Source organism: Schistocerca americana, chromosome 5, assembly GCF_021461395.2.
Source record: "Schistocerca americana isolate TAMUIC-IGC-003095 chromosome 5, iqSchAmer2.1, whole genome shotgun sequence".
Taxonomy (NCBI): domain Eukaryota; kingdom Metazoa; phylum Arthropoda; class Insecta; order Orthoptera; family Acrididae; genus Schistocerca; species Schistocerca americana.
The window spans coordinates 296,753,068-296,773,930 of NC_060123.1; the positions used below are offsets into that span (position 1 = coordinate 296,753,068).

The following is a 20,863-nucleotide window of genomic DNA, read 5'->3' on the forward strand; positions in this document are numbered from 1 at the left end:
GCAATGGTCTGTGGACGGTAACATTCCTAAAATGTTCTGGCCTGCCCAAGTCCCGACCAGAACCCAATGGATCACCGTCCAGATAGGTCAGAACGTTGGTTTCACTGCAAACGCCAATGTCCAACATAGCTACCTTCTTTGGATTCGGCTCTTGAGGAAGAATGGGATGCCATTCCTCCACTGACATTCATGCACACCATTCAAAGTGTTCTCAGCAGAGATCAAGCAGTCATAAAGGCGAAGAGTGGACAGACGCCTCATTATTGTACATTTATCCTTGTCCGCAAATGTAACCATGTGAGATGAGAGACCCTAGTTCGGAAACGACCAAGTCGAAGGTTATAAGCGAAAATCGTTGGGATACCTCCGATAGTTGACTTCTTCTGCTGCATGCTCTTTGCTTGCCATATTTTTAGAGGTAGTAGTACGGACCCAAACAAGGAAAAAAGTATCTGGTAAACAGACTCTAAAGTGCATACCTCAGGAGCTATGAACACTTGTTCATCTTTGCCAGTATGAAACACATCTCTTCTAGGGAAGCAGTAGAAGAGGTCCACTTCCAGAGGCGTCAGAAGCGTTCTCTCTTATAACTTTCGTCTCGCTAGTTTCCGAACCAGGGTGCCTTACACAAAATTGACACATTCTGTCTTCGGCATCATCCTTGAAAGTTAGTAACATCATCATGGAATCACTCTGTATACTTTATACAGGGTGAATCTCCTAAAACGTGTACCGCAAATATTGTGGAAATGGAAAGTGCTACTGATGTGCGGTTTCCACAGAATGGTACTGTTAGCCAATAAACAAATTGTAATAATACTTAGAAAGTGTATTTTTTGTGTAACATATATTTATTTTAAATGGAATAATTCCTCTTGACGTTAACCAACTAAAGTAACGTAAATTAGAATGTCAGTGGTGTTTGTTACAGGTTTCTAGTGCGAGTTGTTTACAAGATATCGTGGTTTGAAAAGTTCGCATACTGACGCTTGTATTTATCTCTGGTAGATTATACCAAAGAACAGCACAAATGCATACTCTAGTTATGTGGGTTCTGAGCACAGACGAGATAACTGACCATCACAGGTTGTGTTCAAAATGATCACCGGCAGCAGCAGTACATGCTTCCAGTCTGGTATGCAACGTTTTGCTGAAATGAAATGAAATGTCGTGTGGCTAGGGCCTCCCGTTGGGTAGACCGTTCGCCTGGTGCAGGTCTTTCGAGTTGACGCCATTTCGGCGACCTGCACGTCGATGGGGATGAAAAGAGGATGATTAGGACAACACAACACCCAGTCCCTGAGCGGAGAAAATCTCCGACCCAGCCGGTAATCGAACCCGGGACCTTAGGATTGACATTCCGTCACGCTGACCATTCAGCTACCGGGGCCGGACAACGTTTTGCTGAATATGTGGTAGCAGTTTTGCGGAGATGTCCGTGCAGATTGCAGTAATACGTCGTTGCATATCATGGGGTGTAGTTGCTACGTCCTTGTAGACAGCGTCTTCCTGCACAGAAAATAAAAGTCTACAGATGTCAAATCCGGGAAACGGGCCGACTAAGATACATGTTCTCTACGTCCAATCCAACGATTTGGAAACAATTCGTGCAGACATGGTGTAGTACTTCACGCACTATGCGGTGGACAGCCATCATCTTGATACCACAGGTTCCTCGTAGTCTGCAGAGGAACGTCTTCTAGCATCTGTGAAAGATGGTCTGTTAGGAGGCTGTGATATTTGTGCACGATCAGTGTTCCGCCTATGAAACACGGGCCTGTGATCTGAAGGTTAATTATCCCACACCACACGTTCACACTCCATGGACACTGAAGTTCCACCTGACGAAGCCAACAGGGTTTGTCAACAGATGGTTGGTTGGTTGATTCAGGGGAGTGGACCAAACAGCGAGGTCACGGTCTCATCGGATTAGGGAGGGTTGGGGAAAGAAGCCGGCCGTCGCGTGCTCTTTCAAAGGAACCGTCCTGGCATTTGCCTGAATACGGAAAACACTGCCAAGAAGAAGGGAAAAGACATCAAGGAATAACTTCCATGGTACCGTAGAGAGTAAAAACTGTAGAGGAAGATAGAAATTGGGATATCCGGTAAATAATTGAGGACTTGGATTGCAAATGCTACTCTGAGACGAAACGTTTGGTACAGGAGAGGAATTCGTGGCGGTCCGCATCAAACCATTTAGATGACTGATGACCCAAAAAAAAAAGTACAAATGGTAATGTAGGGCAACAGATGGCAAAGACAATTGCGTTGGACACTTAGTATCTATGAGATGCAATTTATTGACATACATAGTTAAAAGATGCATGAGGTGTACAGTGCGTAATCTAATTTCAGTTCCTTGGGTAACAGAAGAAATATTGAATTTAATTGATGAAAGGAGAAAATATAAAAATGCAGTAAATGAAGCAGGCAAAAAGGAATACAAACGTCTCAAAAATGAGATCGACAGGAAGTGCAAAATGGCTAAGCAGGGATGGCTAGAGGACAAATGTAAGGATATAGAGGCTTATCTCACTAGGGGTAAGATAGATATTGCCTACAGGAAAATTAAAGAGACCTTTGGAGAGAAGAGAACCACTTTCATGAATATCAAGAGCTCAGATGGAAACCCAGTTCTAAGCAAAGAAGGGAAAGCAGAAAGGTGGAAGGAGTATATAGAGGGGCTATACAAGGGCGATGTACTTGAGGACAATATTATGGAAATGGAAGACGATGTTGGTAGGACATGGTCTGAGGAATCAAGGACTCACCAATTTAGTATTGGAGGGCAACGTGGAGGGTAAAAATAGTAGAGGATTCAGAAGGATGTAGGTTGCAGTAGGTACTGGGAGACGTAGAAGCTTGCACAGGATAGAGTAGCATGGAGAGCTGCATCAAATCAGTCTCAGGACTGAAGACCACAACAACAACAACACTGCATACCGGTACATTGGAAGTTGGACTCGCATTCGGGAGGACGACGGTTCAATCCCGTCTCCGGCCATCTTGATTTAGGTTTTCCGTGATTTCCCTAAATCGCTTCAGGCAAATGCCGGGATGGTTCTTTTGAAAGGGCACGGCCGATTTCCTTCCCCATCCTTCCCTCACCCGAGCTTGCGCTCCGTCTCTAATGACCTCGTTGTCGACGGGACGTTAAACACTAATATCCACCTCCTCCTCCTCTTCCATTGGAAGTGTAAAGGCATATAGTCAATGGAATTGTATTTGCACATAAAGTAATTTACCTTGTTCATATCGATATTGACCATTATGTTACATGTGAGTATCGTTAGGATCTTACGAATTTATTATCCTCATCCCTGGTGTTTGTTCAACAGATCTTTTCATCCGTTTCATACATCTGCATGTTTTCACTCTAGAACCACGTTCTTGAAATGTACCCCTTCCATTTTAATTGTATTAAAATCTGGAGTGAACTAGCCTGCCTCAAGCAGTGATTGTGAAAATATTAAATAGGGTTTTCAGTTACGCAGTCAAGTCTGTATCGCTGTTACACTTCTAGACAAGTGTTAGAAGAGACAGAGGCATTGAGATAATACTAGTTATCACAGTACCTCACGATTTTTCACATTATCAGGTAATGTTATCTTTTCGTTGACCAATGAATCTTTTTGTTATGGTCATCTGCCGCTCGGTAGTTCCCTCCCGGAGGTCCGAATGAGGGGCTAGTCTGGAATCTTTTGTCAATACAGAGGCCATCGTGACACCTTTTCAGTTAAGAGACACATGTCCTGTGAATTCACATTATGTGTCATTAATGCAGTGCTTTCCATTGCCTTCTGCATCCTGATGATTACTTATGATTCTTCCGCCTTTTAGGGGTAGTTTTTGACCCCAAGGGCAAGAGAGTGCCCTGAACCTTAGTCCGCTTCTCCGCTCTCTTTGACAACAACGTTGAGAATGAGGAAGAAATTCCTGAGAATGTACGTTCGGAGCACAGCATTGTATGGTAGTGAAAACCGGACCACAAGAGAATCGAAGCATCTGAGGTGTTGTGCTACACAAGAATAAGAATGTTGAAAATAAGGTGGAGAGAATAGGGAATGGGGAGGTTCTCCGCAGAATCGGCTAGGAAAGGAATATATGGAAAACACTGACAAGAAGAAGAGAAAAGACATCAAGGAATAACTTCCATGATATTGTAGAGAGTAAAAACTGTAGAGGAAGACTGGGATATCCGACTAATAATTGAGGACTTAGGTTGCAAATGCTACTCTGAGACGAAATGCTTGGTGCAGGAGAGGAATTCGTGGTGGCCCGCATCAAACCATTTAGATGACTGATGACTCCAAAAGAAGAAAGGTAAAATGGTAATGTAAGGCAACAGATGGCAAAAACAGTTGCGCTGGACACTTAGTATCTATGAGACATGTATTGACATACATAGTTAACAGATGCTTGACGTCTACAGTGAGGATTCTAATTTCAGTTTGTTTTGTTTAACTCTGGTTAATCCCCCATTTTTATTCCTTTACGCTTTGCGAAATTCTTTGCCACTTTGAAACCAAAAAATCATCTGAGTCAGATTTTATTTAAATGGGTAACATTTCAGGGCATAAAACCAGGGTTGCAGTCTCCTACGAACTTCCAGGTTAGAGTAATTAAAGGAGTCCATACTTTTAACTGCATCACTGATCCAGCACTGTCTCAAATTAGTTAGAAAAGTTTCGAATAATTCCCAGGTATGAACAGCATTTCGGGAAGTTCCCCTTTGTTGCCAGGCGAATGCTGAAAATGGAACGCTCCTTCCAAATATTCCTCTCATAGTTCGCTAGGATTTGGCTGATAGGAACAGAGTATAACTACAATCTGCCTTACCCTCCTGGGTAGATAATGTAAGATGAAAGAAAAAAGTAGCGGTCGGTGGCTGTCCGGCAGCTCCTCGTCCCACTGCAGAAGTTCTCTCGGCATCAGAGGGACGTGCGTAAAGGGAAGGACCTCTTCCTTCGAAGACAGCAGTCCCACTCCACCACCTTACGTCGCGTCGGGAGAAGGGCGACGGAATAAGAAGCGAATCTCGCGGTATAGGAGCGGCCCTGCCGAACCGAGAATTCAATTTGGCGCAGGAAATTGCGAGGAGACATTAACGGGTGTCCCCTGGATTTATCGCGTCTGGAACTGCCCCCGGCACTTGAGTGCGCGCCCGGCTCACCATCATCCGGTTGCCCCCCCTCCCCCCCCCCCTCCTCACCCCCTCCCTCTCTCGTCATCCCTTCTGAGCTTTCTGAGCTTGGTGCCGCATACTCTTACGGCGCCAGGCTAGACTTCCCCTTTTACTGTCTGGATCGGCCTTCGCCAGTTCGGTTGGGTATCGGCGTTACGTCCCACTTGGCGTTGACACGTCACATATCATGTCGGACTGTGGTGCCGTCCATTAAATCAAAGAATCAGCCCGTATTCAGAAAAATATCACTAGTATGAAACACAACTTACGTTAATCGTATGGGCAGGTGAAATGGTTCATCCTGTCTTTCTAGACTTCCAAAAGACTTTCTGCACTATACCACATCGTCGATTACTAGCCAACATACGATTATAGGAAGTATCTTGACAAATAATTGGCGACTAATTTTACTAATACAACACAGTACGTTGTACCAGGCAGCGAATACTCTACACAAACGAAAGTAACATCGAGTGTGTCCCAAGGCATCAAAATAGGACATCAAATGTTCTCAATATACAGTATATGATTAAAATTTTCGGGACACTGGTTAGTGGACATTAGTATGGGGTGTGTTCGCCTTTCGCCTTTGTGTCTGCTTGAACTCTGCTGGTGAAACTTCCAATGAGGGACCTGAATGTTTCTGGAGGAATGGCAGTGCTTTCGTCCTGAAGAGCCAGAACCTTAGAAGGTAGTGATGTTGGACACTGGGGTCTGTAGCGAAGTCGACGTTCTAAGTCATCGCTAAAGTGTTCCATAGGGTCCAGATCGGAACTCTGGGCAGGCCAACAAATTCCAGGAATTTCATTGTTCGTAAACCATTGCTTCATATATGCTGCTTTCCGACAGAGTGCATTGTCATGCTGATGCAAATAACCACCCCTCCGAACTCTTGCTCTACTATACACAGTACTGTACCGTAAGGCTTGTACCTAGCCTCCTGCATTTAGCGTTTACTTAAGCGTGATAATGGAACCATACACTAACCGCGAGAAACACCTCACTGACGTACTACAGCCTGTGATTCTTCAATTTCTCCAGGCGTATTTTATGACGAAATAAATATCGGGTGAACAGCCTGGTATGAGTGTGCATAGGACACAATATTTCGGCAATCGACCACGTTGCCATCATCAGGTGCTCTGATGATGGCAACGTGGTCGATTGCCGAAATATTGTGTCCTATGCACACTCATACCAGGCTGTTCACCCGATATTTATTTCGTCGTAACACAGCCTCCTCGATACTTCACAGTTTTGGAAACCAGTGGCATTCCCGGTACGGCGTATTACGACTGAGTACATGAGCATCTTATAAAGAATCCACGAGGGTCTAAACTGCAGGCATACACTTTAGGTCACACACACACTACAACGAGTGTTCCAAATGGCCTCTGTTTTCGTGAAAGGCAGGTTTCAGCGTGTCTGCTCATCGACGTTCTTACACGTTCAAAAATTCCAGGTGTGTTCCCCAGTGCACTGACAAGCATCCACAGTGCGTTCCCGAAGTTCATCAACACTGTCAATAGGCTTGGAACACAGCAAAGCTTTTAAATATTCCCCCACAAGAAATTTAACGGGTTCAAGTCGTGGTGCGTAGAAGGAGCCACGACCAATAGACTTGTTGACGAACAGCCACACGAAATTATGTCAGTGCACCATCATGCTATGTGCCAGCAGTGAAGCTACAGCATAAATGTAGCTTTATACATTAACTGTGTTGTATATTGACATGACTGCACTTGTGCATACGTCGTTATCAGCGAACCTATTGCTTTATATGCCTATGTTTAATAGTGTTATTTGGGTGTTTTATTGTCTTCTCCTCACCCCTTTTATGCTAGCAATGCAGAGTAAACGAGATGGCTGCTCAGATAAGCAGAAAGACGAGGGTGGATAGCCGCTAGTTGTGGACGTAATCGCACTGTCAACAAACTAACAGGATAACGAGTGACGGTAGCCGGGCTTGGATAGTGCGGACGTCATTATAAATTAATCTTCGTATTGAAAGTAAGTGGCTCTTTCGGTGTGAATATAGCTATTTTGAACTCTGTGGACGACAGTCTGTTCAGTTATTTGTGTTGTTCACTAATAGTAATTGAATAAAAGCGTGTGTAATTACTTGGGAAACACGTTACTTATCAACTACAGTAAGTAAAATCATGCGTATTCAGAACTGCTAGCTACGGTTAGAAAAACATTTCACAAGAATTACTCTCACTCTGCAGTGGAGCGTGTACTGTTATGAAATTTGCTGACCGTATCGGAACAACACTCAAACTCATAACTTTGACTTTCACGAACATACTGGGGGCACAACTAACAACTCGTCCTCACAGCCTCACTGTCTCGCCAGTATCTCGCTCCTGCTTTCCAAACTTAGTAAACGCTCTCCAGTATATCTCGCTCGACTGGCCCACCAGAAAGAAAGGATTTCGTCGAAAAGTGTGGAACTGTGAAGGTGTGTCGTGAGTTTTGCTGATTAGTTGAACAGATGAGAGCATTTACAGGTTCCAGTTAATTTCCGGCACAGGCTTTAATCCGTTAGGAACTTACAGTCTGGCCAGCTGATTACAAGTGTGGTATTTCATACTGATGTGTCAGCACTTTTCACATTTATCCGATCGTGTCCTCCTCGGTAGATTGAAAACGTTTTTCTGGAAATCTGATTTACCCGTTTCGCACTTCTTGATACAACCTCTTTAAATTCTAGTTCCCCCACAAAATATGGAAGTTTTCGTTTTTTTGCATTTGTCTTGGAGTACAAAAGTTATCCTAAACATAACTTTCTTCAAAGTATTTCCTAAACTCTGACGTAAACGAAACATAATTTTTCTACTACCTTACGAATCAAATACCGATGAGCGTACCATTGTAAACTCTTGATTCATTCTACACCACATGAACGTGCAGATTCTGTGTAAATGTAGACTGTCTGTGAGAACATAGAAGACATAGTCGGATGTCACTGTAACTTCTTACACCTACACACCATTGAGGGCTATTTAAACGATTAGAGTTGTAGTTAACTTTGACGAGTAGAATGGCCACCAGAGTGCATTAGTGGTGCTCGTGTTTACTGTCGTTACTAGGCCTGGTAGGATATATAAGGGGCGCGAACAGCGCCAGATATCGACTGATCACTGTGAAGGACACGGAGATATCACGTACCCGTATGAGACAGCTTTATCAGCACTTGACAGGGTTTGAAAGGGGCCTCATTGTGGGTCTCCATTTGGTCAGATTTGTGGGGCATTCACCTGCTTAGCAGGCTGGTAATGTTCTCGCCTCCCATTCTAGCGGGCCCGGGGTCGATTCCCGGCCGGGTTGGAGATTTTCTCCGCTTGGGGACTGGGTGTTGTGTTGTCCTCGTAATCATTTCATCCTCATCACCGGCCCTTAAGTCGCCCAACGTGGCGTCGAATGAAATAAGACTTGCACTTGGCAACTGAACTTCCGCGAATAGGAGCTTCCTGGCCAACGACGCCATACGCTCATTTCCATTTCTTTGTGGGGCATTCAGCTGTGATAATGGTCCGATGTTGGACTGCATGGGAACGTGAGGGCAGCCACACCCATCGTCAAGATTCCAGTCTACCACTTCTGACCATCACACGGATGAATTGTGGACCAATGGAGTCCTTGCAATAATCTGTGTCGTTTCGCACCATTGGTGGGACATTATCAGCAGCTGGACTAGTGAATTACCGTCATATGCGAAGGCTGTCGTTAACACAACAACACAACCAGTTGCGTTTTGCGACGTGAATGAACGGGCGGCCTGAACTGCTGCTGAATGGTGTCGTATTGTGTTCAGCAAAACTCGAGGCTCTGTAGATGTCTATCGTCGGTGAGCATTGCGACGACACTGGGAGAAGCCCCATTCTTCGAATGGTTTGGAGAGACGCACGGCGTTACTCCTGGACTCATGCAGTGAGGAACTATTCGATCTGATCTCAGGTCACGTCTGGTCGTGATTGAGAGAACTCTGACGCCCCAAAGGTACGTCAAGGACAGCCTGCGTCCTCATGTGTTACCTCTCATTTGACAGTATAGTGGTGCCATTTATCAATAGTGATGTTGAGGTAGTCCCGTGGCCACCAGAAAGCCCAGGTCTATCCCCCATAGATCATGTGTGACATCAGCTCGAACATCAACCCCTTCCTAGTGCCACTATCCAGAATATCAAGGGCCAGTTACAACAGTTGTGGACAGCGTGCCTCAGGAGAGGATACACCGGCATTAAGACACCCTTCCCAGCTGTGTAAGTGCATGCGTTCAGTCCGTAGAGGGTACAACGCCATATTAATAAGTGGGTACATTTTGTCAAGTGCTTTGTAAATTCCATTCGCTTTTTTAATCACTGAGACATCTTCACATACCCTCCAACCCGTGAAATTTCATTTCGGGTCCACTTCCCGTTGCAGGAGCTTCAGTTGTTTTTATTTTTCTATCAAGTTGCGTATTATGATGTAAAACACTGTAAAATTCGTTCAATGACTCTTCTTTCCTGACAGCGACGGCGCATTCCTGTTGCAGGGCCCCATAGTACTCAGCAGGGACCACCATGACGTCAGCGGCACTGACAGCCCATTCCGCGAGACATCCAACATAGACGATGGTTCTGCTTTCTGCGCAGGTAAGCTAACAGGGAATAACCTCACGATCTGACAGAGGTCTATGTTTATAAAGTTGGTTATTTTTGCTACAGCTCTATAGATTCTGACTCTCCTTCCTGCGATTTCCTTACAACATATCAATAGCGCCTGCGTTGTTTCTTTAGCGAAGCCGCAGCTGATTCCTTGTTACCTCTGCTCCATCTGAGCTACTGCTGCTTCTCTAAGGGCCCAGATGCCGACGGTACTTTTTTCCTAAGCTTCTATCTTGCCTTCCTCTCCAAGTACTCTACACCAAAAGTGATTCCCAAGCAGTTAAGATCAGTATTGAGACGGTACTAGATTTTCTGTGGTTTTATTGGTAATAGTACTTTGTAACCTCCCCACCGCAATTTTTTTAGATAAGACAGCAATACTTAATAGAAATGGGAGCCAACTGTAACCTCCCCACAAAAATTTTTAAAGAAAAAGGACGATACTAATTAGAAATGCTGATGGACATTACTCTATGCGTAACTTGCCCACAATCAAATGTACTGACAATGGCAACAAATGTGAAATTCGCAATCTGACTCAATTATAAATCCTTCAAAATATTAAAGTCCATTCAGTGACAAAAAAATTCAATTAAACCGAAACATCGGTCTTTGGCCCTGTGAAAAACAATCAGAATTAAAGTCTTACCTCAGAATAAATGGATGTCACATATCTGCTCTTGTTGTTGCGCACCGCTTGGAGGAACTGCATTGCAAATAATAATATTCTCTTTTTTTTGTGATTTTAGTGGAATTTTTCTTCAAAAGAAGTGGAATGAAATGGGAAGTGCAACGAAATCTTGAGTTCAATAAAAAATTAAATTTTTGAGAAAATACTTTTGAAATAAAAAATTATTATTGGGAGACTTGTTGGAGAATAATTACAATAAATAAAATTTTTCATTATCTAATGATTATATTAATTAACAGTATACCTTATTCCTCATCTTGACCATTATTGCCGACCGCCTACATCACACAACCGCACTGGGCTGCTACTACTGACCGACCGCTCTGCATGACGACTACAGACTGAGTACTGCTCTCAACTAGACAGAGCTACAGACTCGCAACGACTGACTGACTGACTCGCAACGACTGACTGACTGAGAACCGCTCGCAACACTCGCGCGGTCAAGCGCATACTCTCTGGTCACAGATGCTACAATGCCTCGCCATCGCTGCTGCGTTACATACGTGTTTCATAACCCTCCACTCGGGGGGCAAAAATTTGGCAGCGATGGTGAGTCATTTGGACTTGCCAAGCGCGGCAAAATTTTTCTTTAATTAACAAAATCCTACAACTTACAGAATATTTAAATGTTGTGCACACGCACTAAGTACAAAATATATCAGACAAGGACAAAATGTGAATACTAAACATAGTAGCAAATCAGAAAAAAGTATATACAAACTTTTTGACAGATAAAGTGCACAGGCACTGAAAAAATTCTTTAGCATATGCAGAACAAATAAACAGACTGGCAAGAATAATTAGATGTAGTACATAAAGTAAATGTTGTGCACACGCACTAAGTACAAAATATGTCAGACAAAGACAAAAATGTGAGTACAAAACATAGTAGCAAATCAGAAAAGTATATACAAATTATTTGACAGATAACAAAGTGCACAGGCACTGAAAAAATTCTTTAGCATATTCAGAACAAATAAACAGACTGGCAAAAAATATTATGTTGACAAGTGTACATGCACTGAAAAATGTCTTTAGCATTTTCACAACAAATAAACATAATGGCAAAAAAAAATTCATGTCCAAAGTGCACATGCACTGAAAAATGTCTTTAGTATTTTCACAACAAATAAACATAATGGCAAACATCATGTTGACCAGTGACAAAAAGTGTACTCACACTGGAGTTTAGCGAATCGAAAAATGTATAACCTATGAACATAAATGATGTTACCAAAAAAAAATTTTTTCTTTATGTGACAAGAATCAGGATAGGAAAGGGAAGGATTGCATCATGGTTGTAGCACTTTAGATTGCACACAGCTGCTCTGAAAGTCCATATCTTTCCACAGTAGTACAACACCAAGTGACACAACTTGAAGTTCTTTTCCCATCAGAATTTATCAGTGTAGCCAAGACACTGAACTGTCGTAGTAATGTTCCATGTTTTCATTTTGGCAGTACATTAGGTACACCAAACAGTGGGACCATAATAATGTCTTCATCGCTCATGGTGGTGGACAGCATGTCGTGTCAACACCACACTCTTACAAGGCACACCAACGTAGAATTAGTGCAAAACCAAATATAGTGCTCCATGATCACTGGGATAAACAGGACAAATGGACATTGCAGTAATTCAGGGTAGTCAGCTTATGAGGTGAAGGACATCAAGTCACATAATATTGACAATTACAGTCTTCATTGATAGTTCGTGGCATTCATAGCCCAGTTATTGAACATTTCTGTACCAAGTATGTAGTATTACAGAAAAATGTTCATTAATTGTTTTACATAGAATCAGTAGCCTTCTTTTCCTGGTTACAAAATATTATGAAATAATCGCATTCTTTTCAGTTACAGAGTATAATTAAGAATCATTAACCTTCTCCTAATGACAGTTAATTAATCATTTGTCATTAATTAATCATTTGTCTAATTACAGTTAATTAATCATTTGTATAATTACAGTTAATTAATCATTTGTCGTTAATTAATCATTTGTCTAATTACAGTTAATTAATCATTTGTCGTTAATTAATCATTTGTCTAATTACAGTTAATTAATCATTTGTATAATTACAGTTAATTAATTGATCATTTGTTATTTCAATATATTAAGAATTATTGGCCTTAATTAATTACAAAGCATTATTAAACCGTCACATTCATTTCAAATTACAAAGTATCAACATTGGAAACAAGAGCTAATCAATGGCATAATTAATAACAATTCGTGGAGTGACATTAATTATTGGCACTCAGTGGCCAGCAAGTATTGAATAAAATCATCATTCAGTATTATTCAGATCATTACAAAGTCATTATTAAAAATCAGTTAATTACAGTCAAATCATTAGTAACCACAGGCATTACAATAAACAGTGGCAGTTATTAGCTAGTGACAAAGCATTATTTTGAATATAGTCTCATTAAGAGGTCATTACTCGAGTGACATGCTATTCAGAGTTGATCAGTATTATTCAGAATTATCATAAACTAGTGACATTATGTGGGACTGGTAATACATTTTTTTGGTAGCAATGCATTGCGTTGGGATCGATAATTAATTGCTGAGGCATAATACTTTTTGCTTTTGACCTATTGCTGCAAATGAGGATAGGTAACGTCATTCGTCATGAGTCAGCTGTAGCAAGATTATGTAACAAGGCAGTACATCTGATCACATTTATAAATGATAAACACAAATGGGTAAAAAATATAAAAATGCAAGTACTAGAACAGGTATAATAAGTAACAGGTTTAGTAAGTGTCATGAAAAACTTCTCCTGGAAAAAATACAAAACGGATTATTGACCTGAAAGAAGAAACGCACACTATGCTGAAAAGTAGTGAACTTCGAATTAACAAGTAGTGAAATGTGTATAAAATGTGTTCCATAGCTGTCCTTTCCAAAACTTTCCGTCATCCTACTATGCAATATAACACCTGCTGTCAAAACAAACTGCAACAAATACTTAAATAACTACGTAGCATAAATACATAACTTCAACATTATCCTCATCTGTAAAGAAAAAAAACTTCATTATCCATATCATCATAACTTCACCTGTAAAGAAAAACTTCATTATTCATAATACCATATCCTTCATCATTATTCATCAGTATTCATTATCATCTGCAAAAAATCACTTCATTACTCATTACATAACTATTCCTTATCTCTAGCATATTTCATCACTAAAACTAAGATGTGTAGTTCTCTCTGACAGCCTGCATCAATCACCTTGTATTCTGAAAAAAAAAATTAGTTAAGACTGCTATTCTGTGATGAGTATAGTATAGTCTTGTTAATGCTTGTTAATCCTGATCCCTTTACTCTTCCTCATAAAGTTATTGCATCTCCTTTCGTTTATTCCGTAGGTGAAATTCCCATTTATGTTAAATTTATTTCTTAGAATCATCATTCCTTTCTGAAATTGATGAACAAAGATTAATGTCTTGCATTTAAATCCTATACCCACTAAATAATGACTGGTTTATGGTGACACAATTAACCATACAGCATAACATGACAGAAAACGTAATATGTCCAAGACATTGACAGTGTTCGGATGCAAAAAAATGTACACAGAATAATACAATGCAGTAGCAAAAAAAAAATGTGAAACAGTCACGATGTTGAGATGTCATAAGGCAAAAAAATGTCAAAGTCGACTGGTGTGTGTTATATCTTAACTATTTCATAGTGCATACAAACAAAACTGGAGTACAGTCATATACACAAAAAAATGGAAAATGTGCACGGTCTGATGTGTAACGACAAGAAAAGCGGCCTGCTAACCTTACCTTGCCGGGCACTTGCCAAGAAAAAATACGATAATCATCAATAAGTAGTCACATAAATATAATTGCAGAAATAGTCGTAAATGTGTAAATTCATCTGGAAAAATATGCACGGTCTGATGTGTAACGACAAGAAGAGCGACCTGCTAACCTTACCTTGCCGGGCACTTGCCAAGAAAAAAAAATACGATAATCATCAATAAGTAGTCAGGTAAATTAATTGCATTAGTAAATGGCATCATAGTGTGTTGAATCATACAGTGGTTTCACTCAATAAACGGTTTAATGTTTGAGATATGGTGATTGCCTTTCGATTTTCTGGTTCTCAAAGTTTCGACCTGTACAACATTGGGGTGAGGGATGCTGCGAATCCGATACGGACCTGCGTATAGAAGTTCAAATTTACTGCACTTACCTTTTAATTTGCTGGATAAATAGTGTGTACGTACTAGTATCTTCTGTCCAACGTGAAAGACGCGGCGTGTACAAACCTGTTTTTGCTGTCTTCTCCGGCGCTCTGCGGCACGTTTGATGTTGTTCAGCGCAATGTCAATTATTTCGTGGTGTCGTAGGCGACGATTTTTGGGGAATTCTATTAATTCTTTAATTTTGTTCGGTGGTTCAACGTTTTTCAGTATAACAGTCGGAGATAGCATAGTGGATTCATTTGGAATGGAATTAATTACATCTTGGAATGAGAGTATGTGTGTATCCCAATCAATATGTCTTTTGTGGCAGTATATTCTGCACAGCTTACCAATTTCCTTCATTAATCTTTCACAAGGGTTCGAAGAAGCGTGGTACTTGGATATATAGATCGGAGAAATGTTTCTAGCTCGTAACATGCGTGTCCATACACTACTACGAAATTGAGATCCATTATCAGAAATTACTTTCATTACATGCCCTACATGAAATAGAAAATGTTTTACAAATGCTTTCGAAACAGTTTTAGCAGTAGCTTTGCGTAACGGAGTGAAAGTAACAAATTTTGAAGTGAGCTCAACAGCGACAAAAATGTAGCAAAAACCCCTGTTAGTTCTCGGAATCGGACCAAAAATATCTACTGCGGCCATGTGTCTTAATTTCACAGGTATAATGGGATATAAAGGAGGAATATGTGAAGTGGTGTCTGATTTAGCTTTCTGGCAAATTTTACAAGACGCTAAAACTCGTCGTATACGTTTTTCCATGTTGGTAAAATAACAGTTCTGTCTCAGTATAAGAAAACATTTTCGTGCTCCGTAATGTGCGTAACTTAAATGAGTGTACCAAATTAGTTTGTTAACCAGTTCGTCAGGAATGCATAATAACCAAATGTTGCTGTCAGGATGAGAGCGGCGAAACAGAATGTCATTGCGTACAGTGTAGTGGTTCCTAATCGTAACATTTTTCCTATCTTGCCAAAGGTGTTTAATTTCTTTCCACACATTGTCCTTATTTTGTTCTTGTGCTATGTCCTGTAATGACGATGAAATAAAATTTTCAAATGCAACTTGTTGAATGTACATGACACTGAAATTTGTTTTGCAGAAGTTGGTTGCTACGTCTTGCTGATTGTTGCCGAGAGAACGCGATAGTGCGTCTGCTATAACATTTTGTGTACCGGGAATGTGAACTATTGTAAAATTAAATTCCTGTAAATATAGTTTCCATCTGCTTAACCTGTCGTGAGTGAATTTAGCTGAAAGTAAAAATTGTATCGCTCTATGGTCTGTGTAGACGGTGGTATGTCTGCCGTAAAGAAAGTGCCTAAATCTCGTGAAAGCCCATACAACACATAATGTTTCAAGTTCTGTGACGGAATAATTTCGTTCAGCAGGTGACACAATGCGACTTGCAAATGCGATGTTTTTAATTACTGTAGAACCATCTTCTTCTATTTCCTGGAAAATGTGCACGCCTAAGGCGGTGTTGGAACTGTCGGTAGCAATGGAAAAATTTCTAGTAAGATCTGGGTGCGATAAAAGTAGAGCATTCAATAAAGCATGTTTCAAATAACATTCTCGTGAACAAAATTCTGCGTGTCAAAAGTAATGCTTGCGTTACTGTAGTATGCAATCTGTGCTGTATCTGGTTAAATTCTATCGTTCGTCCTGTTATTTACGGGAGGATGCTGTGGCATATCCACTATATGAACTGTTCTGTTATTTCTTACTGACGTGTTACGCTATGGATGACACCTATTGTCTGTTTCATTCATGATTATCCGTTGTTGCTGATGTTATTGCTGCTCATAAGATCGACTGTTATTAAATGTACGCTGAAAATTGTGCTCATCATTTTTACGTCTGTCATGATAGTAATTTCTATACGGCGCATTGCGATACGAGTTGAAATAGTGTGTTGTCTGTTGTGGTTATTTCTTTGCTGCCATGCGTTACTATTTGTTGGAGCTGGGACTATACGTGCACGCGGCGAAACATTAAAGTTTGGTTGACCTTGTAGACTGCATTGTTGGTTAGGTATGCTAAGCGGCTGACTTTCATGCTATTGTGGTGAAAAACATCTATTGTTACAAAAATATGGTTCCGACTGCTCAAAATTTTATACATACTGATGATTACGATTTTATCTGTAATTAAAATTACGGCGGTACTGGAGTGCCTACTGAAAATTGTCACATTCGGTAAAAGATTTGTCGTATCCGGTTTTCATTACATACGTTTCTTAATACTAGGTAGAGCAATAGTTAAAGAGCAGTTTGGATAGATATAAAGGATAGTAGAAGAAAAGGCAGCAGTGCAGAAAACTAAAGATGAAACAGCACTACTACAGCTCGGGGCCCTATGCTCGCTACGGCACATATTCATTAAAGCGTAATGAATCCCCTGAGGTCTATTACGCACTGCAAATAAATTTTAGCTTTTGCGTTGCACGCAATAGCGGTAAAATTCCAAAGGCAAATTGTTGTATCCGTGCTAATTCAAATTTCTGCATTATAGGCAATGCTGATGAAAATACAATAGCAAATTGTCGCCTCGGGTTCAAAGCTAGTTTCTGCATTACACGTAATAGCGGTGAAAGCATAAAAACAAATTGTCGTATACAGCTCAAAGCGTGTACCTGTGTTCTGTCATTATTAAATTCTTTACATTTTCTTACAAATGCAAATTGCTCGAAATCTACGTTCTCGTCACTCGGTTTAATAACACGTTCGGGTTTGTGTGTGAATCTGTTCGTCTGTGTCGTTTCGTACTTCAAGTTACGTAGCTTTTCAGATTTTAAGTCGCGTGGCTTTTCGGATTTTACTTCTAGTAGTCTCTGTAAATTACTCACATTATACGCGCTGCGTGACTCTGACACATGTTCATAAAGTGGCGTCTGTTGTGGTATGTTATTAACTGACATGTTTTTCATCTCTGTTACTTCTTGTTGTAAATTTGATAACTTCCGACGTAACGTGTTGTTAGATGAATCGATTTCATTAATTGTCTGCTGTAAATTTTGAAATTCAGGTGTTTGGATAAAAGAAACCGGTGCAGTATCGTCTGATTTATTGTCATTAGCATTTTCGATAACATCAATACGACTGGCCAATTCATCACATTTTTCAGTCAATATCTTAACCTGATCATCGGTTTTAGAATCAGACACATTAATCTGTTTTTGCAACTTGCGCGTAGTTTCGCTCAGTTTTTTAACATCAGCTTTGATGACATCGCAATCCTGTGTTAGATCTAGTTGTTCGAATCTATCTGTCACTGTTTGAATATTTACTGTGTGTGTATCCGTTTTTGCTTTAAGATCAGAAATTTCATCCCGTAATTCCGCTTTCAATTGTTCTATGGTATTAATTTTGTCGGACACTGTAGTAATATTATTATCTACATACGTCTTCGCTTTCGCGAATATTTTACGTTTGTCCTCTTGTCTCTGTGCAGTGATTGTTTCCATGACTTGTCGTTTTACTTTGTTTTGATCTTGAATAAATCTGCGGAAACGCGTATCACTGTTCTGTATGTGCTGACTAAAGCGCTCGTTAATCTGAGTGTTCTGCTGTTCGAATTTCGCGTCTATCTTTGCGTCCATAGTGCGCGAAAGTTCTACCGTCATTGCTTTAAACTCGTCCCGTAATTGTGCAGCTTTTTCAGAGCATTGTTTAGCGACTCCGCTAATTTCGTCTCTGAGTGTTTCTGTTGCGGCTGTTTGCATTTCTCTTAATTCTTGCGCAACAGACTTAATTTCTTCGCTATTTTTTTGAGAACAAGCCTCAATTTCCACGCGCAATTGTTCCTTAGTGTCATGGCACTGCGCGGCAACGTCTCTAATTTGTTCACTAAGTTTGTCTTGTTTTTTGTCATTATTGTCAAGTTTTTTATTTAGTTGTTTGACATCTACACTATTTTCATTAAGTTGTTTACTCATTTGTCGCAACAAAGCCATAATTGGATTCAACTCAAGGTCAGCATTTCTATTCTCTGTGCTGTTCAATAGTGGATCTGGAATTGTTTCACTTTCTGTAACCCTTTGGTCATTTTGAGATTTACAAAAAGGTTTATCAGTCGGACCTACACTGTCACTCACTATTTCGGAATTAAATAAATCCGTCGTACTTTGTGTATCCTGTTCATTTTCATTAGACAAATTTGTCTGTTCGTCACTTGGGTTTTCCAAATCGGGTGTGTTAAGCTCTGCAGCGCTCATTACAATAGAGCGTTCTGCGTCATCAATTGTCATCAAATTAACAGACGAGACAATTGAGTTCGCTTGTTCATCATTAATATAAAAGTCATCACTAGTGGTTATAATGCACTGATTGTTAGTGAACGCAGGATTGTCATCTTTACGTTGCGTATCACAATTACTATCGGTCACGTTGTTTAAGTCGGTACTTTCATTCACAATACTTCGCGATACACTATTCACAGTCTTTCGCGGCATTTTTACAATAGTCAAAATTTTTCACAAAACAAATAAGCACAATGCAAAAGCAACACACAAATACAACAAAGCAGCAAATTGCCGTTGACCTGTAGAAAGAAAGTCACAATATTATTAAAAGCGTTGCGCCAAATCCTAATTATCTAAGCAAATAAGAGCAGATATCTGACTGTCGCTCAAAAGACTCTCAACGAAATACGATCCTGGACTGGGTGTCGCCAAGTGTAACCTCCCCACCGCAATTTTTTTAGATAAGACAGCAATACTTAATAGAAATGGGAGCCAACTGTAACCTCCCCACAAAAATTTTTAAAGAAAAAGGACGATACTAATTAGAAATGCTGATGGACATTACTCTATGCGTAACTTGCCCACAATCAAATGTACTGACAATGGCAACAAATGTGAAATTCGCAATCTGACTCAATTATAAATCCTTCAAAATATTAAAGTCCATTCAGTGACAAAAAAATTCAATTAAACCGAAACATCGGTCTTTGGCCCTGTGAAAAACAATCAGAATTAAAGTCTTACCTCAGAATAAATGGATGTCACATATCTGCTCTTGTTGTTGCGCACCGCTTGGAGGAACTGCATTGCAAATAATAATATTCTCTTTTTTTTGTGATTTTAGTGGAATTTTTCTTCAAAAGAAGTGGAATGAAATGGGAAGTGCAACGAAATCTTGAGTTCAATAAAAAATTAAATTTTTGAGAAAATACTTTTGAAATAAAAAATTATTATTGGGAGACTTGTTGGAGAATAATTACAATAAATAAAATTTTTCATTATCTAATGATTATATTAATTAACAGTATACCTTATTCCTCATCTTGACCATTATTGCCGACCGCCTACATCACACAACCGCACTGGGCTGCTACTACTGACCGACCGCTCTGCATGACGACTACAGACTGAGTACTGCTCTCAACTAGACAGAGCTACAGACTCGCAACGACTGACTGACTGACTCGCAACGACTGACTGACTGAGAACCGCTCGCAACACTCGCGCGGTCAAGCGCATACTCTCTGGTCACAGATGCTACAATGCCTCGCCATCGCTGCTGCGTTACATACGTGTTTCAACTTGTTAAAGTTAGTTTGCTGATCGGAAACTCCCGACTTTAGTTGTCTATAAACGAAAAAGCGTAATGAATTTCGCCTTAGTGGGGAGTTGATTGAGAGTTAAATAAAATCATGTTCTAGACAGTTAAAGTTATATTTATTTGGTATCAATGTCATTTTACATCACGTTCGCTTTTTGTGCTGTTTCTCTGTCTGAGGTATTCATTTTGGGTTTCGTCCGGCAACGAAAGAAGGTTAGCCTGACGTCATCACCAGTGCAGCAAAGAGACCTCCGCGTCGTACATCGCTCCAAGGAATATCGACAACCTGAATATCCGACAGACAAAACTGTTAACTAAATTGCTTTTGATTGTAATGACATTCGTTTTATCACTTATGGTACGTGTTACGTTCAGTCACTGTACGTTAAGATAATTAGCTGCAAATTAACGAATAATAAGCAGAATCTGTCACGAGTCTGACAAATACGGCGCTAAGAGGTAAAGTGAGAGGTCAAATATTTGTGTTGGTTCATTGGTAAGGTATTGTATTGTATGTTAACCGGGGGCCTA

At 40.4% G+C, this 20,863-nt stretch overlaps 1 protein-coding gene across 1 annotated transcript in view; it reads left to right on the forward strand.

Annotated features, from left to right (window-relative positions):
- Positions 1 to 20,863, forward strand: part of LOC124616326 (urocanate hydratase-like) — a 424,523-nt gene that overhangs the window by 351,802 nt on the left and 51,858 nt on the right. Inside the window, exon 12 of the mRNA XM_047144631.1 lies at positions 9,725 to 9,824. Coding sequence (XP_047000587.1) covers positions 9,725 to 9,824 — 100 coding nt within the window. The remainder of the gene's footprint in view (positions 1 to 9,724; positions 9,825 to 20,863) is intronic.